General features: G+C 40.1%; 1 protein-coding gene and 1 long non-coding RNA gene across 3 annotated transcripts in view; one reads left to right on the top strand and one right to left on the bottom strand.

Moving 5' to 3' along the window:
- HYCC2 (hyccin PI4KA lipid kinase complex subunit 2) overlaps positions 1-19,512 on the top strand; it is an 89,627-nt gene extending 70,115 nt beyond the window's left edge. Inside the window, exons 14-16 of one of the 2 annotated variants that reach the window (XM_084642819.1) lie at positions 10,838-10,997; positions 12,434-12,601; positions 18,163-19,512. In XM_084642819.1, the coding sequence (XP_084498945.1) occupies positions 10,838-10,997; positions 12,434-12,601; positions 18,163-18,767 (933 nt within the window). In that variant the 3' untranslated portion in view covers positions 18,768-19,512. The remainder of the gene's footprint in view (positions 1-10,837; positions 10,998-12,433; positions 12,602-18,162) is intronic. The other variant, XM_084642820.1, reaches the window with a different exon arrangement.
- LOC311528145 lies at positions 16,747-27,807 on the bottom strand. The gene is made up of 3 exons (XR_014713523.1): positions 27,518-27,807; positions 18,201-18,324; positions 16,747-17,319 (listed from the first exon to the last, which is right to left on the bottom strand). It is a non-coding gene; the product is annotated as an uncharacterized lncRNA (long non-coding RNA).
- Positions 27,808-27,958: the final 151 nt, after the last annotated feature.

The raw sequence follows: 27,958 nt of genomic DNA, 5'->3' as shown, positions 1-27,958 counted from the left end.
GAGCCCAGCCCTGAACATCTACATTGCAATTTTATAGCCCTGCACCCTGAGCTCCATGAGCCCAAGTCAGCTGACCTGGCCCTGCTGAGGCTGTGCCACATGTCATTTATTGCAGGGTAGACATATCCAAAGGGGTCAAATTAAGTAGTTATCTGATATCACATGACATTGGTGGTGAACAAATGGGTATTCTGCTCACCTGTGGTTAATCGGGGTTTAGAATTTGTTCAACTGACTCCACCCACAGCATTCTTGGTGGTAGGAGCAGAAATGGAATAGTGCTGAACTTTCTTGGACAAACTTTATCAACAGTGCTATCTGCAGTCTTAAACGCACTGACTGTCACCCAGTCTTAATCCATTCCATTGCATTCTGCAGCCAGCCCTCCAGAGAAGACTCTTTTCTCTAAGAATATAGCGTTTTAAAAAAATTTCTACTGCAGTTGCTGGCCTGACCCTAAAAGAGAAATAAAAAAGGAGACAGAGAAAGAAGAGGAACAGAGAGACAGACAAAGGTGGATATGATTGAGGGGAAGAAGAGAGACAAATAGAGAGGAGGAATTAAATATTTTTTCTTTCTGGTGGAGGTTGGGGGGAGATTTGAGGTAAGGAGACAAAATCAGCAGAAGGTAGAAACAGGATTGTCTTTGGCACCTTGCACTGCATTTGGATCAGGAATTAATGTGGGCAGTAGGCTTTGGTGGTGGTCCTCTGGACTAACACACAGTAAATCAATTTGTCAGAGGAGTAGCCGTGTTAGTCTGGATCTGTAAAAGCGGCAAAGAGTCCTGTGGCACCTTATACCAATACGTCTGTTAGTCTATAAGGTGCCACAGGACTCTTTGCTGTTAATCAGTTTGATTACTCTAAATATTATTTTTCCCCATAACTTAGAGTAGTGGCCTGTTTGCAGAGAAGAACTGAATGGGATCTTTTTTCTCTTGGCCAATCCCAAGGTAAATTCTGCACTTCTCCAATAAGTGTGATAAAACTGTTCTCGTGATGAATTAATATTGGCTAGGACACTTAGTTTTGTGCTTTCTGAGTGAAGCACTCTGAATACATCTTATCCAGTGAATGATTAGAACAGCAATTTCCTTTAGGAAATGACTCATTGCACTATTAGATTGGAAGTTTAAATTAAATATTGAACCTGAGGAAGTGGGCACCTATCAGAACATGCTACAGTACAAAAGCATGTATGTGGATCTGTATTTGAATTCAGTTGAGATGGTGTAACAGCTTTTAGTCTTGATTAAAACTGAACAATCATCTTAAAAAAAAATCTTCTGAGTGATTGTAAATCCTTCTAGGTTATCTTTATTTTTACAATGTTAACAAAAGCGTTTCCTTCCTCTTCTCCTCTCGAACAAGCTGTTTGGTAGTTTCTGTTGACTGTTAGTGATTGTTATAGTCTTGTCTCTTACCCGCTCCCTGCTCTTTACTACTTCCTTTCTTTTCTTCTCTGGTCATTTGCTTGTCCTCCTCAGCCTGCCTTTTTGCAAATATCAAAGGACACTTCAGGAAGCCCTGTCTTTTTCTAAGCATGTTTTACAAAAATTGTAGTTAAGTTCTAGGACAGATGGATTGCATGTCTCTTGTCTTGCTCCATATTAAGGCAGTTGACCCCTCTGGTTCTTTAACAAACAATTCTCTTTCATCCAGTTAAATTTTCCAGAAGTCGCATGCAATCTAGCAGCAATATAAAACCATGTTTAAAATAACATTTAAAGCAATTGCTGTCACTCAGTGAAGTACTTCATTTAGTCTCCTGCATGATTTTCAATCCCACTCCCCTCTGGCATATGTAAAGACAACAGCAAATTATCTGAAGTCCATGCAGGAGAGCTTTGAGTGAAAGTTAATTTTTTTTAGACATTTGTACCAGGTCACTGGCATAGTTGGGGAAATGTCATTGGTCTACATTAAAAAGAGCAACATCACAGCCCACTGTATTTGGTGTTTCTTCTCAGAAAACTCCATGTAGTGGATCAGTGCTCCTGTACAAAAAAGGTTATGTCCCTTTGTGTTCCTCTAAACAGAAAAAATGACCGAAATAGCAGCATCAGTAAGCTACAAAACAATTGAAGGGTAAAAGACTGACTGTAAACAAACGCCTGCAGTGTTGCCCAGGGGCTGTACCTGAGGTGGAAAAGTAAGTGCAAGAAATATAACTTAGTCCAGGAAGAAAAGCTAAGTGGCTGCAACCAAATGCCCTGTGCCAGTCTCACAGCAAAGAAAATGTTGGGGGAGGGGCTTCCACAGTGGGAAGTTAAGCAAAAAGATGCTATATTCCTGCCCAGCTACTGTGGACTAAAGAGTGCCTCTCTATCATTCCATCAAGCACCTATCCTATATCAGTTCAGGTCCTCTGCACAATGCTTCAAAAGGAACTTACAATCTTTAGTGCAAAACCAGATATCCAGGCTTCCCCAGTAAGCATACACCCTCAGGCAAAGTGTGTTGGGCAAAATGGTTGATTGTAAGCAAGAGACAAGCATCACTATGCCCGCTGACCTGTTAATTTGTTTAAGAGCCGCATCCCATACTGTCACTGCTTGGTTCCCCAGCTTCTTTTATTTGACTAACTTTGGCTGAGCATATATTCCTCATGGGAAAGGCTGGATGTTTCTGGCTTGTGGCCTGTTCTGCTTTGTCACTGATAGTTGCAGGCTCTGTTTGCAGAGACAGAATGCTGCTTCCGCCAGGAAGTATCTTCGGGCCTTTCCAGTTGGCCTTAATGGGCCTGGTTTGTGATGATAAGGCAGTAAGACAGGATAGTATCATAGAAATGTGGGGCCGGAAGGGATCTCGAGGGGTCATCATGCATCCAGGCCCCTTTGCTGAGGCAGAAACAAGTAAACCTAAACTATATCTGACAGGCGTTTGGTCTAACCTGTTCTTAAAGGTTTCAGAGTAACAGCCGTGTTAGTCTGTATTCGCAAAAAGAAAAGGAGTACTTGTGGCACCTTGGAGACTAACCAATTTATTTGAGCATAAGCTTTCGTGAGCTATAGATGAAGTGAGTTGTAGCTCACGAAAGCTTATGCTCAAATAAATTGGTTAGTCTCTAAGGTGCCACAAGTCCTCCTTTTCTTTCTGTTCTTAAAGCTCAATCCTGGGGATTCCACAGTCTTCCTTGGAAGCCTATTTCAGTGCTTAAAGTTAGGCAATGCATCTTTTTTGCATCCCTTTTCTCCCAGGAGGGGCTGGGGCTGATGCAAGTGGATTTTTTAGCGAGTTTTTCCTGCTGGACCAGATCTATTTTTCTTGCATGATTTCTCCTCTCTTCCTTTTCCCCTGAGCAGCACAACCTGGGTTGAAAGTGCTTGTCAGTCAGTCTTCCACACTTAATGGTTCATATTTTTCTGGTGCTGCTGTTGCACTGAGATTTTTCATTAGCTCTGATTAAGCACAGTCCCTGTTCTGAGGTACTGACAACGTAAACAGGCAGAGATGAGGGAAGGGGAACAACAATGTACATGTTATATCCATGTCAGGTTGATTTGCTATAAGTAGCTCAGCAGGAGTTTTTAAGAGGGAATATGGGCAGGGTGCAGATGAACAGAGCTGTCCCTGGCATAGGGCGAATCAGGGAGACCGTTCCGGGCCCCGCGGTTTGGGGGGCCCTGTGGGCTGGTGTGATTGGCCGCCACAGTTGGTCCCAGAAGACATAGGTGTGGGAACTAGGAGTGCAGGGGGGTGCTGCAGCACTCCTGGGCTCCTGGCCCCGTGCACCACTGAGTGGGGCTGATTTGTTCAGGGCCCCGCACCCCCCTAGGGACAGCCCTGAAGACGAAGGCAGGGAAATTATACTATGCGTCAGGGAATGCATGGAAGGGGATTGCAAGAGACGCTCACAAACCAAGTGGATGAAGTTGGGAGCAATAGCAGAACAAAAAGGGTGTGGGGGTGAGACGAAACAAAGCTTGACAAGGCAGGATAAGCAGGGAAGGGCAGAGTTATGTACAACTTTGAAGGTGTGAAGGATCTTAAAATTTATGTTATGTCAGATGGGAAGCCAATGGAGGGATTTGAAAAGGCATGTTACATGATCAAAACAACAGGCAAAGAAGATCAGGTTTGTATGGACTGAAGTGGGCCAGGGTGTGTGTTTGGAGGCCAGAGGAGATGGTTGCAGTAATCAAGACCGAATGTAATGAGAGAGTTGGCTCTGTGGATGGAGAGAATTTTGGAGATGCTGAAAAGGAAGAAGCAGCAGGATTTGGAAATGGCCTGTATGTGTGAGGCAAGGAAGGGGAAGGAGTCAAAAATAACCCCAAGGTTACATGCCTGGATGATGAGAGGATGGCAGCATGGCCAACTGTAATAAAAAAGGGAAAGAGGAGAAGCTTGTAAACTTTACAACAGTATTACTCTGCTTGTTCTTGAGAACATCCATATACATTGTGTAAAATTCTCCTTTATTTTCACTTGGGAGGTTTCCAAGATAAACTATTACACTTTTCCAAAGGGCAGATGACTACCCTACTGACTTATTTTTCCTCAGACCTTTTGTGGGCCCTGTAGAGAATTTTATGCTGTGCCAATAAACTGGGAGGAGAGACTACCCTCTACCAGAATTTCCCCAATCACGGGGAACAATGGGATTACAGTTTAAAATTGTTAATACAGTAACTCCTCGCTTAATGTTGTAATTACGTTCCTGAAAAATGCGACTTTAAGCGAAACTATGTTAAGCGAATCCAGTTTCCCCATAAGAATTAATGTAAATGGAGGGCTTAGGTTCCAGGGAAATTTTTTTCACCAGACAAAAGACTACACACACACACACACACACACACACACTATAAGTTTTAAACAAACAATTTAATACTGATATGCAGCAATGATGATTGTGAGGTTAGTTAGATTATAATGATTGTGAAGCTTGGTTGAGGTGGTGGAGTTAGAGGGTGGGATATTTCCCAGGGGATGCCTTACTGCTAAATGATGAACTAGCAATTGGCTGAGCCCTCAAGGGTTAACTTGTTGTTAATGTAGCCTCACACTCTACAAGGCAGCGGGAATGGAGAGAGGGGAGACAGCATGGCAGACAGAGACACACACCCTGTGTGTGTGAGATGTGCATTGCTCTTTTAAGTAGCTGACCCCACTCTAAGTACATTGCCTTTTTAAGTTAATCAGCAAGCTGAGATGGCAGCTGCTGCCAGAAAATTCCCTCTGTCCTGAGCCCTGTCGCGTGTCCCCACTGCTCTATGGAAGATGGGGTAAGCGGGGTTCACGGTAGATGGGGACACCCTGACATTAGGCCCCTGCACAGCGAGCAGGAGGCTCCAGGGAGCAGCTCCAAAGCAGAGGGCAGGAGCAGCACTTGGAGGGGGGGAGGGACAGCTGAACTGCTGGCAATTGATAGCCTGCTGGGCGGGTGCTGCACAGGGAACTTAGGGGAGTGGGGAGCTAATAGGGGGGCTGCCGGTCCCCCCTGGTTCCAAGGCGCGCACCCCCCCTCCAGCTCCAACGGGCTGCTCTTCCTGCAAGCAGTGGACAAAGCAGGCGGCTGCCAAATGACATTATAAGGGAGCATTGTACAACTTTAAATGAGCATGTTCCCTAATTGATGAGCAACGTAACAACGTTAACCGGGACGACTTTAAGTGAGGAGTTACTGTATTGTTAAACAAGACGGGTAGTTCAGATATCACAGCTACTACTTACCCTCCCTTTCTTGGGCAGAACTCTTCCCAAAGGAATATTTATTCATAACTATGTACAAAATATTTGATACAACCACAGAAATTTAGACAAAGGATTTCTCACAGTTTAAACAATGCATTTTCCTGTGTTTGTCTTCAGTATAGAGCAAAAATAGAGTATGGACTAAAATAACATGTTAACAGAAAAGTAGATGTGACACTTTCTTGGGGTGCTCAGGACTGCAAGTCACCTTATTAACCCTTTGCTTCTGATGAGAGGGAGTCTTTCTTGTGGTAGCGAGGTGTCAGCTCCCAGATGCCACTAGTCTTTCAACCATTCAGGCAATCACCCTAGGGCTCTACCAGCCCCTCCTTTGCCTTACAATTTAACAACTGTTGGACTCCAGCCCCTGAGCCACTCCAAAAGCATCCCCCTCCAGAATCCAGCCCCTGTCACTGGACACTCACAGCAATTATCAGGTTCCCTGCTCCCAAAGGAATAGTATACACGCACCAGCCTGTTTGATTCAAATGACTATCCGCTCCAAGATAACACAGCACTATAATCTACTTATTGTGAAAACAAGTACAGTAGAACCTCAGTTACAAACACCAGAGTTACTAACTGAACAGTCAACCACACACCTCATTTGGAACCAGAAGAGTACAAGGTAGCAGAGTTAGGATGGGGGGAAACAAACACTGTATAGTACTGTGTTAAATGTAAACTACTAAAAAAAAAAGACAATTTTTAAAAAATATTTGACAAGGTATCTGTTTCTGTGCTTGTTTCATTTAAATTAAGATGGTTAAAAGCAGCACTTTTCTTCTGCATAGTAAAGTTTCAAAGCTGTATTACATCAATGTTTGTTTGTGAACTTTTGAAAGAACAACCATAATGTTTTGTTCAGAGTTATGAACAACCTCCATTCCCAAGGTGATCATAATTCTGAGGTTCTACAGTATAAGTTTAATAACAGAGGTAAAGATTTTAAGAGATAGTGAGAAAAGGCAATAAGAATAACACGTTACAAACAAAACAAAAATATAACACACTTCTGGTAGACTTAGACTGAACTATAACAAGCTAACCCTGTCTAAAGCAATTTCTCATCTAAGAACTTCCTTACATCATTTCAGCCAACATTGTTTGAGAGCTTGTTTTCATGGGCATAAGCGCACTGCCTGGTCACCCCCTCAAGTGCAGAATAAAAGAGTGGTCCCTCTGCTTCCTTCTTATACCGCACACTCCATTGTCTTTGCACCCCAGAGACAAGACAACCCCCTGTGGGTACCAGTCTCCAGCATCTTCCCATCTGCCTGTTTTGCAGTATGCAGATTTGGCTTTCAATGCTCAATTTCCATTTGACAGACGCATCTTATCTCCTGTCTGGAAGAAATCTGTTTGTCAGCTGTGCCAGTTAGACTTTAGATACTACAGTTTCTAAACAAAACTTTTAAAATGTCAGTACAGTACATACATTTCACAACAATACAATGACCAGCTTTCATTTAAAAAAAAAAAACGAGGAGTCCTTGTGGCACCTTAGAGACTAACAAATTGATTTGGGCATAAGCTTTCGTGGGCTAGAACCCAATTCATCAGATGCATGGAATGGAAAATACAGGAGCAGGTATAAATACATAAAAAGATGTGAATTGCCTTACCAAGTGTGAGGTTAGTCTAACGAGATGATTCAATTGACAGCAGGATACCAAGGGGGGAAAAAAAAAACTTTTGAAGTGGTAATGAGAGTGGCCTGTTTCAGAGAGTTGACAAGAAGGTGTGAGTAATGGTAGGGGGAAATTAAGTTTAGGTTTTGTAATGACCCAACCACTCCCAGCCTTTATTCAGGCCTACTCTGATGGTGTCCAGTTTGCAAATTAATTCCAGTTCTGCAGTTTCACGTTGGAGTCTGTTTTTGAAGTTTTTTTGTTGAAGAATTGCCACTTTTAGGTCTGTTGAGTGACCAGGGAGATTGAAGTGTTCTCCTACTGGGTTTTGGATGTTATGATTCCTGATGTCAGATTTGTGTCCATTTAATCTTTTGAGTAGAGACTGTCCGGTTTGGCCAATGTACATTGCAGAGCACATGATGGCATATATCACATTGATAGATGTGCAGGTGAATGAGCCCCTGATGGTGTGGCTGATGTGGTTAGGTCCTATGATGGTGTCCCTTGAATAGATACGTGGACAGAGTTGGCACCAGGGTTTGTTGCAGGGTTTGGTTCCTGGGTTGGTGTGTTTGTTGTGTGGTGTGTAGTTGCTGGTGAGTATTTGCTTCAGGTTGGGGGGCTCTGTAAGCGAGGACTGGCCTGTCTCCCAAGGTCTGTGAGAGTGATGGGTCGTCCTTCAGGATAGGTTGTAGATCCTTGGTGATGTGCTGGAGAGGTTTTAGTTGGGGGCTGAAGGTGACGGCTAGTGGCATTCTGTTACTTTCTTTGTTGGGCCTGTCTTGTAGTAGGTGACTTCTGGCTCTGTCAGTTTGTTTCTTCACTTCACCAGGTAGGTATTGTAGTTTTAAGAATGCTTGATAGAGATCCTGTAGGTGTTTGCCTTTGTCTGAGGGATTGGAACAAATATGGTTGTATCTTAGAGCTTGGCTGTAGACAATGGATTGTGTGATGTGGTCTGGATGAAAGCTGGAGGCGTGTAGGTAAGTATAGTGGTCAGTAGGTTTCTGGTATAGGGTGGTGTTTATGTGACTATGACTTATTAGGACTGTAGTGTCTAGGAAGTGGACCTCTTGTGTGGACTGGTCCAGGCTGAGGTTGATGGTGGGGTGGAAATTGTTGAAATCTTGGTGGAATTCCTTAAGGGCGTCCTTTCCATGGGTCCACATGATGAGGATGTCATCAATGTAGCGCAAGTAGAGTAGGGGCATTAGGGACGAGAGCTGAGGAAGTGTTGTTCTAAGTCAGCCATAAAAATGTTGGCATACTGAGGGGCCATGTGGGTACCCACAGCAGTCCCGCTGACTTGAAGGTATAAATTGTCTCCAAATCTGAAATAGTTGTGGGTGAGGACAAAGTCACAAAGTTCAGCCACTAGGTTAGCCATGATGGTATCGGGGATGCTATTCCTGATGGCTTGTAGTCCATCTTTGGAATGTTGGTGTAGAGGGCTTCTACATCCATAGTGGCTAGGATGGTGTTTTCTGGAAGATCACCAAAGGATTGTTGTTTCCTCAGGAAGTCAGTGGTGTCTCGAAGATAGCTGGGAGTGCTGGTAGCGTAGGGCATTTCATTTGACACTTTACAAGACACGATTTATGGATAAATACTATGAAAGCAGTGTGTTAGGTATAGTGAGTTTGTCAGGCCTAGTAGGAGTTGCTGACAGTCATGGACCCTTTGCCAGTTGGAAGCAATGAGCCTCTATGTCACAGTAGAACCTCTTGTTAAAGGTGTGTACTAAGGCTATGTCTACACTACCGTGGTAAGTCAGCCTACGCTACACAACTCCAGCTACGTAAATAACGTAGCTGGAGTCAACGTACCTTAGGTCAAGTTACCGTGGGGTCTATGCTACGGGGGATAGATGGGAGAAAATCTCCTGTCGACTTACCTTACTCTTCTTGTTGGAGGTAGAGTACAGGGGTCGACTGGAGAGCAATCTGCTATCGATTTGGCGGGTCTTTACTAGATCCGCTAAATCGACTGCTGGTGGATTGATCTCAGAGTGTCCATCCAGCTGTAGTGTAGACCTGCCCTTAGTTAATCTGGATTTCAGTTGAATTGACATTGGATTATCCATCTCCGGGTTTTGTTCTGTCAATTTTAAAATATATTTCATGGATGTTTGCATATCTTTGCCATGAGCAACCAAATAAATTACTTGATTTTAAAAGGGCCATGTCTTGCAGTTCTGTTATACATCCTAATACAAACTTCAGTCTTTAAAATACTTCTGTCTCTGCAGTCTCGACTTTTGATAAATCACTGACGACTTTAAATGATCCAAGAAAAAAACAGTTGGGTGACTACATAGCATTGTTCTTTGTAATGCCTGTTAACTACATTGCAGAAAAAAGCTTGTCCTACTTACAATAGCAATTGTTGTTGCTGTATAGGATGGGACTGAGTGAGATTAAAGGCAGAAAAATAACTAGGGAAACGATACCTTGTTACTCAACTTATCACTCCCCTTTGAATACTATCAGCTTACTTTATTAGAGGAAGTTTTAATAAATGTTGAGATCCTTGAATTAAGATATGTAAGTGAAAAGTATTCATTTTATTATTGTGTTACTATTGCAGAGTCAACACAGCCACAGATGATGAGCTGGATTCTATTTTTCTCATCTATTAAAAAAAGTTGTGAACCAAATTCTGAAATGTTGACTGCAAGTTTATTACACTGGTGATGGTGCACATGCTGCAAAAAACCCAACTTGACTTTTCTAGCCTAGTTTGACTATTAGAAGAGCCATCTTTTTATTTGTAAACTGGGAGGTTTCATCTGGACGTTACTGAAAGACAATACATGTGGAAGCCCATAATGCCATTTTTACAGCTGCTTTTATGTTTACAATAGTATTTTAAGTCTCAAAGCTGGAAGAGATCAGTTGCTCTCTCTCTTAGAGCTGCAAAGTAGAGCTCCAGCTTTATCATCAGTTCTAGTACCTATCTTTGATTGTAGAGAACAATTTATTGTGGAGCTTGTCATGCTGCAGTTCTCTAAAATTTTGTAGAAAACTGACAAAAAGGGGTAGTTGAAGATCGAGAGCTAATCATGTGACCTTTGACGGTAACACTACTTTTATTTATGTAGCCACTGATTGCACTTGTGCTGTTTGCATTGACATGGATTGTGACCTCATTCTTGAAGGATAGTACTACTGGGTTTCATTTGAAGTCTGACTCTGTTGGAACACTCTCTCTTTCTGCAGTGAATCTGCAGCAAAACAAATAAATCATTTAATGAAATGAGAATGGGGAAGCTCAAACCTTCCTAGGGAGAAGGAAGTCCTCTGTAGTCCAGGTATGTCAGCTTTGCAATGAGCCTGTCAGTGGTCATGAAACGTGAAGTCCTGAGGTCACTGCCATGTCTGTGTGGTAGCCTGATATACTGTTGCCAAATCTTTGTCTCCCCATCCAGTCTGACGAAGAAATCTGGCACTGCTCTTAATATAGTTGAGGGTGGTGAATTTGCACAGGATTTTACTATTACCGTAGGTTGCGAATGCCATGAAGAACTCGTTGCCCTTTGATGCCCCTGATGTGTCGCAAGAAGGCCAGAAGGTGCTGAAGGTGGAGGTTACTCCTACAGTGCCCAGGATCTCTCGGACTGCCATTACGACAGCTTCCATCCGCCGCCATCGGTGGAGGAGAGAAGGTGAGTAGTCCCACAGTGCCGCTAATAACATACTGCACTGTGTTCATCTCCATCGTTACCAATTAGTTTCTGAATCTGAATGTTGGCAGAATAGTTTCATTTAATTGTTTTTAAAACAGCAATATTTTGTAACAATATATATAGTGCTTTACAACTTTTCAGAGCACTGCATAGCCATGAACTCTTTAAACCTTACAGCACTCCTGTGAGGTAGGTAAGTAAATGTTACCTCCTTTTACGGATGGAGAAGCTTGAGCGGTTAGGTAATTTTCCATGTCGCGTAGCATGGAGTATCAATGGCCAATGTGCGATTAGTTCTTGGCTCCCAGTCCCACACTCAGTCCATTAGACCATGTTGCCTCCCATCTGTAATTAGTGCAAGAAGTACTATTGGCCTGACTTTTTCAGTGGTGCTGAGCAACCACCGATCCCACTTAAGTCTGTGGGAGATTGAATTGTGCACCTCTAAATCAGACCATTTGTTCTTAGAGAAAAATCCCTAAACTACTTTTGGGTAATTTATCTCATTCCCCTTCAGTCCCCTGTTTTTCTTGATGGATACGTATATTGCTAAGAATAGTATTTAACTCTGCAAGGAAGAAAAATAGATGTGTTGGTGGTTTTTTCTTGACATGGTCAGGTGCACCTTCAGTATAAGTGTGGCAAAAAGCTTGCTTAGAAATCACTGTCATATTTAAAAGCTTTGTGTTCCTGCATGTATAAAAACATCCATTGAAAAAGCTGCATAAATGGCTGAAAGTAAAAAGTGGGAACTTAAAATATCGTAGAGGGAAAACTTGATCCCTGGTTTCAAACCCCTGTCCCTTCTTTTACAGTTTATTTTTATGTATCAAGAACCAGAGTGCTTCATGATCTGTCAAGTCAGGCTGCCCAAGTCTGGAAGAAAACGTTACCATTTTGCAGATTTTAAGTCATGTTTGTCCTTACCACTGATATTGTTTCGTTTATTTGCCAGTCTCTCACATATACAATATAGTTGATCTTCCTTTTTCTGTGGGTGTGCACACAAATGTGCATGTGTGTATATAAGTAAGGCTATGTCTACACTGCATACAGTGTGGACTATAAGGGTGTGAATTGCGGAGTGCACCAAAATGGTGTGCTCTAAATGTCCTTTGTGGATGCTGCTGGCATGAACTAAAAGGTACAAAGTTCGCATTTAACATACTCCTCTTTCAAAAGCTTAGGTACCTTTTAGTTTGCTCCAGCAATGTTCACATGGAGCAATTAGAACATACCATTTCCGTGCACTCTGCAATTTGCACCCCCCTATAACCCACAGTACAGTGCAGTGTAGATCAGCTCTAAGTGCTTTTGTTTTTCCATGTCCACATACATCTTCTCTTTTCCCTGCCTGGATTGGAATGCCTAGAAAGGAACAGAAAAGCACTAAAATTTTATGTGTTGAATCCCAGATGGCTTTGACTTCTCAAACGAGGCTGACTCAAGCATTCCTGGCTCCCCGATCCAACACGGCTCCACAGACCTAGGGATCAAACGTGAGCAAGAGGGGGAGGTGCTGGTGCGCAGGACCCCTGAGCATGGCTCACCGGAGCCCACCTTGGCAGCAGCCACAACAGAGGGTAGGACAGAGAGGAGGCAGAAGTCAGTGAGGCAGTTGCCGGAGGAAGATCCTGGCTCCCTATCCCCAAGCAGAACTTCTTTCCATTCTAGTGCGTGTTTCCACTACCCCACGGTGTATTAGCTTCTCTTTGCAATACACACATCCCCTATATACCTAGCACCAGGTCAGGTACTACCTTTTGTTATCATGTGGGCTGGCCTGGGGCTTGCATCTCTGTGTGGTGAAAGGCAGCTTGGCATGGCTAACGAAAAGGCAAGGGCAGCATCTAAGAGTGTTGAGATTGCTTGGAAATTTCCTATTACTGAGCATGTTTACTCTAATATTTGCGAGAAAAATACGGCACCAAATGAGCATGAGCCCAGTTCAGAAAACGTGATGAATCCGTTTTAGGGTATAAAAGAATCTTACTACAACTTTAGATTAACAAGATAGTATTGGAACAATGTTTCAAAATTCCAAAGTGAATTTCCTGTCACTGTTAAAGTTGGCTTTGCCTAAGATGTAGATTCCCAGTGTTCTGCTTTGAATAAATTCCCCACACTTCTATTCACTAAAGCTTCACCATCTTGTTGTTAGCCTGCGTGAGTGGACTGGCTATAAACAACTACACCAATCCCCTAAATGGAATCAAGTTGTCACGTTTCTAGCCACTTTAAAACAGTGACCGTTTTTCTTCATAAACAGGTTCTCTTGGTGTATGCTGTTGGATTTTGCAACAGCTGCCCTTGCAGCCACATGTAATATTCTGTGGGTTGTCTGATAGAGGTTCATTTTCCTTTAGTGAGTCTATTAACTTATCTGTACTCGGTAACAGGTATGCTTTCATGCAGTGAATTTGATTCATGACTTCTCTTGGTGGTGGTGGTGTGCTTAATTCCCTGGGCTTTTAGCTGAAAATGTATTTGCGAGAGTCCTGATCTTCCTAATCTGTTTCTGTAATTTAAGTTTTCTTTTCTGTGTGAACATTCCTTTGGCATTTCCAACAGCTATAAAGGTCACAATTTCTCTGAAACAGTGAAAGTATTTGCAGACTGTTTCATATGTACTGCATACCCTTCGGGGTGTCCTTGTGGAATCAAAAATCTGAGATTCTTCTAGATTTGATGTATTGTTACCATGGAACCCACTGCAGTGAATCAGCCCGTCATGAATGAGGGTCACAACATCCCACTTCTTTAGAAAATAAGATGCTTACAAAAACATGATGCTGTTGAAGTTTTAAAATCTGCTCCCTGGTGCGTAGTGAGTTTGAGCATGCTCAGTAAACAAGAGCCCTACCCCATCCGTTCTCCATTTGTTCTGATTCGTCTTATTTCACTGTACTGACCGTTGCATGTGCATGTCCTGAAGGATATGGAGAAGTCCTCAGCTGTGCAGAGAACCTTCCTTAAAAATGGTTGCCCAGAATGTAGCCTTCCCTTTCTAACAGTTGAGTTATTTAAAAACATCCATATCATTTGACTTGTTCCTTTGGAGTCTGCATCACTTTGCATGGTTTTCCTGGATATGAAAGTGAAGAATATTTGAACAGATAACTTAACATAGAAAGCTGACAATTGCCTGTTTGCTCAAACTGTACAACTCTGCCACTCAGTAATATTCTGGGGTGGAAAGTGACCATAGAGCTAAAGCAGATTTGACTACTACATGATGATTTTTGCATGTTCTGTACATGACCTTGTTAATTTATTGATGATGATAATTTTGCTGAAAACTTGAATTAGCAAATACCTTCAATTGAGGGACAATGTCCTACCTGACAACAGCGTGAAACGAGAAAGATCTTTCTTGGTGAACCCTAGTAATCCCTTTCATTCAATTCCATTTTCATTCAAGTTTGTTTATGCATCTAATTATGAGAAGGATAAACAGTATAAATATCCCTTTTAAACTAGTGTTTGGAACCAATACATGAAATGTTCTGCTGTTTTCCAAGAGGTGGCTTAGTGACGCCGCAGAAAGGATGTGTTTTTAAAAGGGTTATGTGTGTTGATACTCTTCTCGTTGGTTGCAGCAGTAGGTATACATGGTCATTTGTGGCCAGTAGATAACAGTAGGGGGAAAGCTGACATGGAAAAAATCCCAAAATAAAGGTAATACTTCTGCAGGATCTACTTCATATTGACTTCTGTGTCACATAAAAAGTGCATTCTTTAGAGAAGCACTAATTCTATAGAAAATGTTGAGAAACTTGAAGACATAAGCTGTGTGGTTGACTTGTCATTTTCTCACAAGCTCCTTCCTTTCCAGGATTTTAGTCCAATTATGGGGCTGTTTAGGAGAAAGATGCTGTTTTGATTGTTACTGTTCTGTTGGGAAAGAAGAAACCTACCACTTTTTCTGGGTTCTCTGCCCCAAATAAGGGGTATAGGGAACTGAACTGCACTCTCCCTTGTTTCTGAGGGTAGTGTTTAGAGGAAAACTACCATGCAGTGGGATACCTGTATATATTTAAGGTGTATTTTACTGAGGTGAAAGACTTCACTCCAGTGAGAACTTTCCAGAGTATCTGGGATCTGACTAGAGGGAGATTTTCCTGCATGTTGTCTTGTCTGTTTTCTTCATTCTTCAGCATTGCTGTGCTGCCTGGGCCTCTGCATGGTTGCAGCATCCAAAAGCTTGCACCGAGCCTCTCATTCTCCTCTCTAAATTGAATGGATACTTTACAATTTTACCCTTCCAATTTCTTTCTGCTATCTCATGGTGTTTTTCTGAAGTAGGATAATCTGTTTAGCGTCCCTGATTATTTTCTCATGAACACTTTGGTGCTTCTTCACAGTGTTTGCATCAGTGTCCAAATAAAGCTTTCCCATATTGCTTAGGGGTGTCTCCCTGCAAGTTGCACATCATCTATTTGAATAAGGGAGGGTTGAGAGAGGAGGTGTTAGCTGCTGCCCTCGTTCCTAATCAATGCACTTTTATTCAGCTTTGCATGGTTGTATAAAAGAACATAAATGCTGGGTCTGATGGGAAAAGGTGCTTTTGTTTTCAGGGTGTTTCGGTTGTATCATCCTTTTACCAGCACCTTTGAGGATAGTGGTGGTGGTGATGGGTTGTTCATAAAATGTCTCATTGTTTAATGTGGGGAAGTATTTGTGTGAATAAATGAGAAGACAAACACTTTATATTTCTAAAGGACTGATTTGATCAAACAGGAAAAAAAATAAAACACATTTTAAATATGTATTCAGGAGGTTGTAGTAAATGCATTTTAATAATTAGAAAATATCCCTTAGAGTTTGTACTTGTCTTGTACTAAGGCTCAAGTTTTTTTTCTAGGTATGAAGATTGCAGTACTCTGAAGTCTCCTACAGTTTATGGGAGGTTAAAGATTAGATTAAACCTGTGAGGATTACATAATAAAGCAGACCAGCATTGTACTCTACTGAGAATGGCTTTAGGTTAAAAAGTGGCTAAGTGCCCCCTTGAGACGCTGAACCCAGGAATAACAGTGATGTTAGCTTCAAAGAAAAGGGTTTTCTGAAAGGGACCCAAAAACCCCCATCTGTAAAGCTGTTCTGCTTCTGAAATATGATGCATAGCTAAGCGAGAGATTTTTTCATGATGAAGGAGAATCAAGAGCAAAGTACTGGCCTCAAGAGGCTGCAGTGTAACTCGAAAGTTTAAAAGCAACGTGTTACCTCTGTCAGTGCACTGACAACAATCTGTGGAAGGGTAGGTTCATTCCTGTATGAATGAACCTTTTGCCACCGTTTAAGGAGCTTCAGACAATCTCTTTGGTATGTGCCAGAACAGAGTGAGCAAACTGCCACTGGAGTAATGCAGCAGTTGAAGCTATCAAACATGCACACTCCCTGGGGTTTCCGACAAGCAGCCATACTTAGGGTTATCACAGGGAAATCTGAAATTCTTACAACTTGAAGGCCTTATTTTAAAAAAAAAATACGGTAAAATTTAGCTTTTTTAATCTCGAAAGTAAGACAGCTGGATTGAAAATGAGCTCACTTTTGCTCAAATGCAAAAACTTCAATTTTTGAAATTCAAAGTCCTGTTCAAATACATGAGAAATGCATATTTTGTCATGTTCTGATGTAAAAACTACTTTATGAATTTCCTTGGGGCTTCAAAATGTCCTGAAACAAAATTAATTTTTTTATGAAAATACTTGGTATTTTTTGTACAGCCCGTTTCATGGTATAGGACTGAAAGCAAACACTTAAGAAGTAAATGCATCTGTTTCCTTAGTAATGGAAAATAAAGGAGCAAAATGAAAATCACAGACTAGAAGTAGTTTGCAAAGGAACCTGCTGCCAGTAAATACAGCTGGTAAACCAGCAGAGCTCATCCACCTTTGCACCCACACTTGTTTCCAAAGGTCACTGACTTAATACGCTCAGTGTATGTCTACGCTGCAGTTAGACACCTGCAGCTGGCTTGTGCCAGCTGACTCAGCTCAGGATAAGGGTCTGTTTAATTTCATCTATACCACAATTAAACAGACCCTGAGCCCAAGCCCCACGGGCCAGGCATGGGTTTTTAATTGAAGTGTAGACATACCCTCACAGTTGGGTTTTAAACTCGCAACTTTCAAAACCAGACTTCAGGTTGCATCCCAGGAGACTGAGGGCACCTCTAGATTTTCTCTGTTCTCCATTCATGGCCTGGAGCAATAGGTTGCTGTTTGACAGGCAGGTCCTGTTCAGAAGTATGAAGTCTCTTCCACAGTGTGCGGCACTTGCAGCTTAATGTTGTATTCTATACAAATAGATAGAAGATATTTAGGTAGCCAGGTTATAGGTGATATGATGGAAGATTACTTCATGTAATTGCATGGAAGTGCAAGGAGGACTGGGGTTTAGGGGAGAGATGACAATTAAGAGTTAGGGTTTACCTCCAGGAGAAAATTTAGTCATATTATGTGCCAGTTGGCATCTGCTGAAATCTACTACACCTGCATGCATGGTGGCAATTGGTGATCAATGGTCTGACCTATTCCTAAAGGTTGCTGAGCTCTTGCAGCAACTCACATTGACTTCAGCAGGAGCTGCATTTATTGTATCTCTTGGGATACAGCCCTAAATCAGGATGAGCTGATCAGTTCTACAGAAGGTGGTGAAATGATGAAGCTGAGAGGTTTACCCAGATAAAAAGTACACACACAAGAGGCTCTGATTCTTCTCTCACAAAAGCATAATAGGTTTATACAAGTGAGAGAGAACTGGGCACAGTGCATGTGAATAGAACAGAGAATAAATAAACCATATGGGGCCTGATTTTTTATATTTACATGTGTAAATCAGGAATAACTCCCTTGAAGTGAATGAGGCTACATCAGTGTAAAATAAGGCAAGTCAGAGGTAAATCAGGCTCCTAGCGTACAGTACTGTAATTTGGTGCTGACTAAAGTTACCATCCACTATGTATAGCGGGAAGATTTTTGGTTGTAGGAATCAGTATTTTTTAACTAGTGGAAAAGTGTTTGGAGCTGAAAATGAAGTTTGTTTTTAGTGATGTTTTGTTTACATCTGTACACATCCACTTCATGTAACTTGACTGTTTAGTTTCTGGGTCTGATTTGTTTGTGCTGGGTTTTTGTAGATGCTGAGGGTATAAATGGAAGAGAGGAGTCTGTGAACCTCAATGATGCTGACGAAGGATTTTCATCAGGAGCTTCCCTTAGTAGCCAGCCAGTTGGGACCAAGCCTCTATCGTCCACATCCCAGAGAGGCAGTTTAAGGAAAGCAGCAAGTGGGCGTTCAGCTAAGGATAAAGAAACATCATCTGCTACTAAATCCAATGAGAGCCCTCGAGATTCAGTAGCTCGGAGGCAGTACCTGCACCAACCAACTGACCTTACTGCGGAAACAATTGAGATGACACCTACAAAGAAACACCTCAGCCTGCCTGCTGGGCAGGTGGTACCAAAAGCCAGTAGCTTGAGCCTGATCCGGACCGCCAGTGCTTCCTCCAGTAAATCATTTGACTATGTGAATGGTGGTCAAGCAGCTTCCACTGTTGGGGTTGGCACTGAGGGTGTTACTAATCTAGCAGCTGGCAATTCCAATCGGTTTTCAACCATCAGTCTACAGGAGGACCGGCTAGGCCAAACTGGGGAAGGTAAAGATCTCCTTACCCCAGGGGCTCCCCTTACAAAGCAGTCTCGATCCCCAAGTTTCAATATGCAGCTGATATCCCAGGTGTAGCTTTGACTCCCCTCTTCCTCTTTAACCAACAGACAGTTCATCCTTGGGCAAGAACAAGAACCTTCATCCCACAGTGTGAAAATACTGACCATTGTGATCTCATTTGATTCAGTTTAGATATCATCCTGTATTTTGTATGAAACAGCAATAAATCTCCCCTCACTCCCAGTCCCCACCTTTGTGAACATGGTTGTGAAGCAGTATAAAATGTACTGTATGCCTTTTCCCCCACCTTCCTTTCTCCTTGGGTGACGTGCAATCCATCGTAGGCTGATCAGTCCCATTTCAACACTGTGAGACTGGTGATATTGGAGGAAATGGTGAATGTGATCCCTATGAGATGATGCTTTGGCTTTGTTAAGAAATAGAAACGGGTTAGTTTTTATCAGTCTACAGTACTGCAAAGACTACTGGATCATGATTTTTCTTAGAACCAGGAGTGCCTCAGAGATTCTAATGTGACTTTGGACCTCTCTGAGCTTGTGCAATCATTTCTGGGGGAGGGGAATGTCATTGCTCCTGGCTGACTAATGCACTTTTCCATTAAAAATGAGAATTGTTCTTTTCCTTCCCCACCCTCACCTCTACTCTCCTACTCCTGAAACTCTTCCTGTTTACAGCGGAGACATGCCTATTACCAAGTCGTTGCCCCTCAGATAAAGAGAGGGCTGTAAGTAGAGAACGTAGGTCACAGTGTACAACTTATGGCGTTGTAGCCATATTTATGTTATAAGTCTTCCTCGCCGCCGCCCCCCCCCCCCCCCCCCGGCCAGGACACAGGGTCATTCTGCTTATAGACTGGAATTTGGAAAGGCCAAACCTGTTGAAATAATTCAAAAATGGGAAGGAGACACACGCTTTCCCAGAAACAATTAACTACTAGCTCTGCTTCTATTTGTGTGAGGTGATGATCACTGAATTGAACAAGTGCATCTTCAGGTAAACAGAGGGATTCTCAGGCTGCATTCTATGGTATCAAAGCTGTTAGGAAGCCCCCTCCTGCTTTCTAGGTGTTCCTAGTTCAGTCACAGCATAGATTAAGAAAACTGTAGTCCAGACATAATCCTCCAAGGAGCTGCATCAGGGACTGAGATAATGGTTTGCTGGAAACACTGAAGCGTCAATGTGCAACACTTTCTAGAAACAATGTTGGTATAACGGGGTACTCACAGTATTTTCTCCCAGAAGGACCACACTTCACTACCTTTGTATTTACAATCCATTGTATTTTGTAAATATTATCTGATCGTTTTGCTGATGGAGGCAGGCAATCTCCTAGAAAACTCTGATCTCATGCCATTGAGCCAAGTCCTGAATCTAAGTGATTGATGGATGGGCAGCAGTTGGTACCTATGCTGGAGATCACTACTTAAAAGTTCATTTCTGATTACAAAAGGGAATGTTCATCATAGTTTAGCCTGTCTCTTTCTTTGGATAACTAAGGAGAAAAGAGGACGTCTCAGCCTTGTTTCTCTACTCTGTTGTGACCTGGAATTTTACAGGCCATTAACCCATGGAACAGATGAGAGTTAATTTTTTTCATTATGTAGGCACTTTGGTTTTATATTTTTCACTGTGAAAAAATATACACAAATGGCTACCAATAACAGGCTATCTTTTGATTTATAAAGACTGTATGAAATTCAGAACTAAAATGGCATTACATTGCTAGTGGTTATTTAATGGGTTGGTTGTTTAAATGTTATTTCGAGCTTTTGATTCTTCTTCTCTTTTTAACACCCTCATTTCAAGTAGCATTTTTTCCAAAGTGACTTTCAAGCTTATAGTTTAAACAGTTAAAGGAAGACATTTTTATTGTTGAATTCGTTACTTGGTCACTTAATCTTCATATTTCACATTCAAAGAGGAATGACAGCATCAAACAGCATTCAGAATTATGCAAAAATCACAAATGTTTAAACACAAACATTCAGTTAAGAAAAAGGAAACAACACTTTATCGTCTCTTTAAAAACTGCAGCTAAGTTGCAAGGACTGCCAGGGATGCATAAACTGACAGAACAAAGACGAAATCTGGAGTAGCCAAGAGGTAATGCCCTGGAGTAAAGTTGACCTAAAAATATGTACTGTAAAAAATAGTGATGCTTCACAACATAGCAAGAGATGGCTACACTTGTCAGTTTGTTTTCTAGAGTACAGGCAATGGAGACACTTAATATGATGGCTATGGTTGTGCAGAAGCTTGTCTGATGTTTTTAAAGAGGAGTAGAGATGTATTTGGAACAGATTAAACCAAAAAAAAAAAAAAAAAAGAATATTAATAAAGATAAAGATAATTTCAAATTGATAAGGACCAAATTATTCCTTTATATTAGTTCTTGAGGTGGAAACGTAAGTCAGAAGTTCAGGCTAGTTTTGGAAGAATCCTAATATATTTTTTCAAGTGTTTATTATGTATGTGTATATATATTATATAGAGATGTACACAAAAATATAAAAAGTGATGTTTGGTAGCTCTGCTATCGATGTTCTGTATTTTCCATTGTTAGTTTTCACCTAAGGAATTTATAACTCTTCTAAAAAATTTTGCTTCAGGCTAAAACTTAGCAAACAAGTTTCCATATCTTGATCCATTTCTTACACAAAATACAGTTAAACCAGTTCAGCAAAATGAAATATTCCTGTGATTTCAAATGGGGAGTCAAATATGGGTGCTCAAATTTGAATTACGTTTTAGTCACTTTTTTAAAACCAGTTTTGAAGGTGTTTAGTCCTTATTTTGGTGGAGTGCTTTGTTATATTTTATAAATCTGTTATACGTATTCGTTAACCTGCTTTTGTGTATATGCACACTACTTTCTCTATTAGATGCTTTTTGATAGAGTTCAAATTTTGTCCCTATTAACATCCTAGTTGTTCCACACTATGGACTGACATGATACATAATAACTAGTCCAAAGGATCCTTTGAGTGCTGTGTGTCAGACGTTCGCTGATCAACCTCTCTGTGTTCTGGAATGACTCATCCATTAACATAAATGAAGCAGTCATTATAATGTGTCAAGTCAGTGCTATATATCATTAATGCTTTTAGATGTGTCCATCAATCCATGTCAAGGTAGTTGTGAAATATGATGTACTGAGCTTCAGTGAACTTCAAAGTACTGTGGCATTAACTGAAATGGAAATGCTTGGGATACAAACAAAGAATAATCAGAGTTGACTTTGGAGGGTATTGTATGCTACTGTTAAACTAAGTACAAAACTATTAAAATAATAGGTTTCTGATAACTGTGACAAAGATTTAGACTTAAGTTCTTTATCCTTACCTCACTCTATTCTCTCTCCATAATTATAATGCATTTGGTATGTAACATCATGCACTAGTTTTAGACCCCTGCAATAGTTGAGTACAGTTGCAGTATACAAGAGAAGGTCAGAATGTAGAATACGACATTCCTCCTCATCTGAGATAGTATATACGCACAACTCTGAGGTGGGGAACTATGGGTACTGTAGCTAGGTGTAGATACACATTTAAGTAAGGATAAATGTATTATCCCTTGCTTTTAGCATAACTGTGCACAATAATATGCTGGCATTTGTAACTCTCTTTTTTCTGGGGCTTCATAATTTAAGGAAATATAAAATAACTGGCTTGCTAATTAAATCTTTGATCAGCTTTTAAGCTATTTTAAGTGGTATTTTGGTTGAGCTGTGAGCCATTTTTCATGCAGGCAGCAAGATGACAAGTAATAGCTGTTTAAACGAATGTTGCAAGTGAAGATTAAATACTGTACTATCCATCCATTTAATTTAGTTTTCAGAATATTGAGACTTTGTACCTTATGGTACATCTCAAATACAGATTGGAATACCCTTTGTGATGTGACCCTGAAAAAGCTTTTTTAGCTGTGTGAGGCCTGTCCTTCCATTCTGTATCAGTGAACATTTTATCACACCAATTATTTATTATATCAGATATTTGTATGGTTTGCAAATATAATAGTATCAAATAGATAAATCTGACATTTCCAAACAAATTCTTATATGTCTCTTACTAAGCTTTTAAAGTAATTAAAATCACCTGCTTTAACATTGGAATAGTGAAAATATTGTTTTCTGACAAAATATTTTATTTGCACTACTTTTGTGAATAGTGGAATGTACTGGGGCAGAGCTTTTTCTCACCATGTGAGGTTTGTGTGTGGATAGGTACATACATTTGTCATATGTTGACTATCAGTTGCCTCAGTTGTGTGTGTATTGTATATAAATGTAAACATATTAGAAAATTAAGGGGGTAAGATCTACTACTAAATAGTGACAAATACAAAGTGGGTTGCTTTGCTTTTTGGATATCTAGTAATTAATTTTAAAGCTTAGTTCAAGGGAAAAATGTCAAAATAATGAAAAAAGGTTCACAAATATATTTTGAAGATTAATTTTGGAACAGATTATTCTACACTGAGGCCATTTTTAAATCAACAGTTTAAACTTTTTTGTCCTTCCAGATAAGCCAGTTGCTACCTGCTTTAAGATTTAAGGCATTTTAATTTTCTTAAACCTGGAAACAATTCAGACAAATGGATTGATAAATAATTTCAGATTGATTTTTTTTAAATCAAAAATAAAAAAACTCTTGGAAATCAAAACAATCTGAAGAAAGAAATGAACAAAATGACTTTTCAATCAAAGAAAATAATTCTGAAATTAAGTTGTACAAAATATTGTCCCCCTAAATTGTGGAAAAAATTGATAAATATAATATGAACTAACCTATTATTTATTATGCACTATACAAAGAGAACAAAAAGACAGTCTTGATATTTTAAATATTAAATCATACAAACCCTAAATTGTTGCAATCTAGCATTGCCTAAGTCTAAGACATGTTACTGTAATATGTTAAACTTACTATCAAGTGCATTAGGTATATCTATTGTATCCATTGGCATTGTGAGAATAGTTCATGCATGGACAATGAACATGTATTTTTATTTCTCGAGTCAGGAATGATTGTAGAACTCAAGGGGAAAAGCCAGAAGTAACTTGTGCCAGTCCATTCCAAACATGTAAAATAAAAAGGGCAAATTCACTATAGTGTACATGCACTGAGTATTCAGCTTAAACCAGACCATCCAATATTTGATATTGTTTGGTATTTTAAACTTAGTGTTTGTTTCTAGGACCTGGGCCTTACTGAAAATTCCCTTGTTTCTCCTCATTTTTTCCTTACGGCATTTGGATAATCAAGGTTGTGCATTGCACAAAAGTTTTATTTAGAAATTTTCTATGGCTGAAGTATAAATGAACATATAAACCCTTCTTTCAAAACTGTCATAATAGATCAGCAGAGAGCCCAGTGTATATACCTATTACATTTTGATGGAAGATAATGGAGAGGAGTGGGGGAAACTGATCTGTCACTGTTATGTCAAAACAAAACACCCCAAGTGAGCGTGAGAATAAGATTTTGCAAGGCTGGCATACATATGTTCATATGACCATTGCTAATATTTTTAATATGGATTTTTAAAATCCTACCTTATTAAACCCAGCTTGCAAAGCATAAAACAGGAAGAAAGGAAATAACTGTAGCCACTTAAAATAATGAGTAAATTTTACCTGGGGGTTGGCTAGGGTCAGTATTTGCGATAAGAATAAGTTGTTTATTTTGTAGTTCTCCCTAGAAGTCTAATACGGAGAACCTCAGATACAATCTGGACGAGAAATGAACTTTATTAGTGGACAATCTATCCCAAATCAGACAGCTTAATTCTAGATTTAACTAAATTAGATGCAAACTGATGATTCTGTTTCAAGATTTAGTGTCATCCCTTTTGAACAGAAAAGCAAATTCCTTTTATCTTTCCTATATGCATCAGAGAGTTTACCAAAAGAGACCATTAAGGGACCAAATGTAATTAAAATGGGGTCCATCCTTCAATAAATTGTCCCTTCTAATGTACAGGATTGCTTTTCTATTCCTGTGACGAAACATGGAAGGAAACAGTTGTACAGTTATTTTGAGATCCTGGACTGCATTTTGAGCTAGGTCTTTGCCATCTAATTATTTTGTCATGAATTCCTATTACAGGTTTACAAGCAGTGCGTGAAGTGTGAGCGAATAGAGCAGAAGACCCCTGTATTCTGACTGAACATTTCTGTCAAACGAAGTTTTAAAAAAATCGAATTTCCAAACAAATTAATCAGCTCTAGAAAAATCAAGTTAATTACTGAAATGCCTTCAAATGAGCAAATAGCTATATCAAGTCTGTAACACAGATAACTAATAGTTTAGATGTACCCTCCAATAAGACTCCTTTATGGTGCTTTGTCACTGTATCTTTATTTCAGGTCTAGGACAACTGATCCTGCTCTTTTCTAGCACTGAATAGGAAATTTAACAGGTTGATTGTAGTTTCTCTAAGTAAATTACATTTCTTCTCCTTGACATTATAGGACTTAAAAGTGACAGAAAATAAGCTACTGAAACTTTTCCCTCCAGTTCAGACCATTCACTAGTCTTGCGTATTTTTTTATGAAAAATGTTACTAGCAAAAAGTACATGGCTTCTAATGTGCAGTCAATGTGAGTTAGCAATCACTCAGGATAAATTACTTGTCTTTGCAAAGTATCCATTGGTTTGCTAGTGGTCAAAATGTTTGTGTGTTCAAATAAGACTTGGAAACACTACATTTTACTGTTTTCTTGCAGAAAAGTGCATACTTTTGGGCAAGGGCATTACTAGTTGGTTATTTATGGAATGAAACCATGTAATAAAGTAAATAACCTTAAGAGTCATTTAACTGGAAACATTTTTCCATATCAAGGACACCAGGCAAAAGCTAGTAAAGATTTTGAATAATTAGATTATCTTTTTGGACTTACTATGGTAGCTTTTATTTGCTGTAAGTAAACTGGGGTACCCCATGCTGTGTTTTTTAAATTTGTAATAAATTCCTCTACTTTACAATGAATCTTTTGAGTCTTACTGTTCGTGTAACAATATAGAATTTGCAGTCAGTTTGACTAGCAAAATGAAACAATCTACAAGGATTGAGATAGTATTTTCTTACTGTTTCTGTCATACAAGGTTTATTTCTCTGAACTAAGGTTTCTGAAGGATTTTTACTATTTTGGCATTATGTAATCTTATCACTGTCACAAAAGGAGTATAGACAGCAAATAACCTACTTTCTGTGGACAAATCTGTTTGGCAAAAGGGTTTTAATTGTGTAGGAGACGCCCTTTTTTCACCAGTGTAACCCTGCATGTTGGTATGCACTCACAAACATTCAGGATATAGTGCTGGTGAAAAACTAAACAGAATGGGTATGTAGTAAATGCAGTCTCTGTTGCATGATGTCCTTTAACCTGGAACCAGTGAAAATCTTCACTCTTACAGAGCTGAAGATGACACATATTGAAGATCATGTTATTGGTGCATGTAAGCCATTATCTTAACTGTCTTACTGAAGCTGGTTAATGCTGTTGATTGTTGTTGAAATGTGAAATGTAGTTACTGTTGACCTTGTAAATATTTGCCAGAGATTAAAAAAAAATATTTTAAATCACTGTAAATAGAGATGTATAAAATGGAAAACAGTCTGCAATGCAGAATATATATATATATATAATAAATATTGTGGTGTTTCTGGATGAATATGTACACCTTGTGTCAATTGTATTTTTTTAACCTGAGCATAGTTTTCTTGTTTTATAGATTTGCTTCTGTTAAGGTCAATATGTAGTGGATCTTTCTATATAGTTTCTTAGTGCAATGGTCTTTCATTCATTTTACAAACTTAGATGACCTATGCTGAGCACAGATACTGAGTGGTTCTGGGGGAGTACTGGACAATTAATATGCAATATATCTCTGTCAATGCTAATGGACTGTATTTCAGATTAATATCCTGCTAATGCCAATTTACCTGATAACTTTCCTTGGGTGTCAGTCTGTTGTGTAAATGCACTTCATCCCATACAAAAAAGAGTATTTACTGATTTTATTTTTTCTAAGTAAACTTAATATGGAGTAAAGGAGGCTATTCCTGTGAAGGAACAGGAAGAAGAGGGAAGTGCAGAGAGTAAAAGGGAGGAAGAAAGCCCAGAGGACACGGGTAGTGAGAAGATAAAGTGTATCATTCTGTTACTGTTTTACAAATGAAATTGCATAATAACCGAGAGACTAGTTCTGAAAATATTGGAATATGCTTAGAGTTTATATGGTATACACTCCAGGTGCTGCTGCGTTCAGTAAGCTAATTTTCTGTGAGCAGAGACCGCAGCCTTTCCACCATCCTGTCTATACAAATTTTACAGCGATGAAGGAAGACTTCAGTAAGAGAGAGGGCTTCTGATCTAAATTTTAGATTGTGGAATCACTTCCTTTACATAAATAAGAAGAATGACCTCTGCTGCACCCATCCTCCTTTGAAGCCTCTTTTTAGTCAAACACTTGCTTGAGCATGTAGAATAATGCTTCTGCTGTTATCAGGGACTGGGATTAATTTCAATTCAGATGTCATTTCTTCATCTCTGACATGTAGCTAATTTGGGATGAAACATGGCAGCTGTTTAACAGTATCCACTAATTTTATGCCACAGTTTGACCAGAAGTTAAGTCAAACATGATTGGTGAATTTTAATCAATGCTTTTAGGTCGGGAGAATGTAATTTCCAGAGATGGAATTTGAACAGCACTCCACATGCAACTCTAGGAGACTGCTAACGTCTTCCTTAATGATTTAACTTGCCTTGTTACTTTTTTTTATTTACTTACTTTTTGTAAGCAACCTTTCTAGAGTGCTCAGGAGCGTGGCTTGCAAAGCGGGCAGCTTCCATTCACCAAGACCAGAGGTGGTGTAGTATGCAGCTTCCCTGGTAATCTGGCTTTTTATGGCAACTCCCACAGCATGCCACAAATTGACAGCTGAAGGTGTAATCCCTTTTGTTAAATGAAAAAAAAGGTACGGAGCATTCGAGTAACGAGGGTTACCAAATATAAAAGGTTTCTATACATGGCTTCTTTTTTGAGCGCTCTCTCTCAGAGCATGGTTTTCAAACAACACGCACTGGGCAAGGTCCTCGGCGGGTCTTCCGCAGAGCAGAAACAGCCACGTGCGTCTATTCCCCTGCCCCCACAGCTGGTTGGTCTATATTCGCCTGCAAACCACAGCGCCCGCCCTGTCCTCCCCCCACCCCGGCGCTGAGGCAAGGGGGC

This window comes from Lepidochelys olivacea (assembly GCF_965140295.1).
Source record: "Lepidochelys olivacea isolate rLepOli2 genome assembly, chromosome: 11".
Lineage (NCBI taxonomy): Eukaryota > Metazoa > Chordata > Testudines > Cheloniidae > Lepidochelys > Lepidochelys olivacea.
The sequence above is the reverse complement of the archived record's forward strand: the minus strand, read 5'-3'. Positions and strand labels throughout refer to the sequence as shown.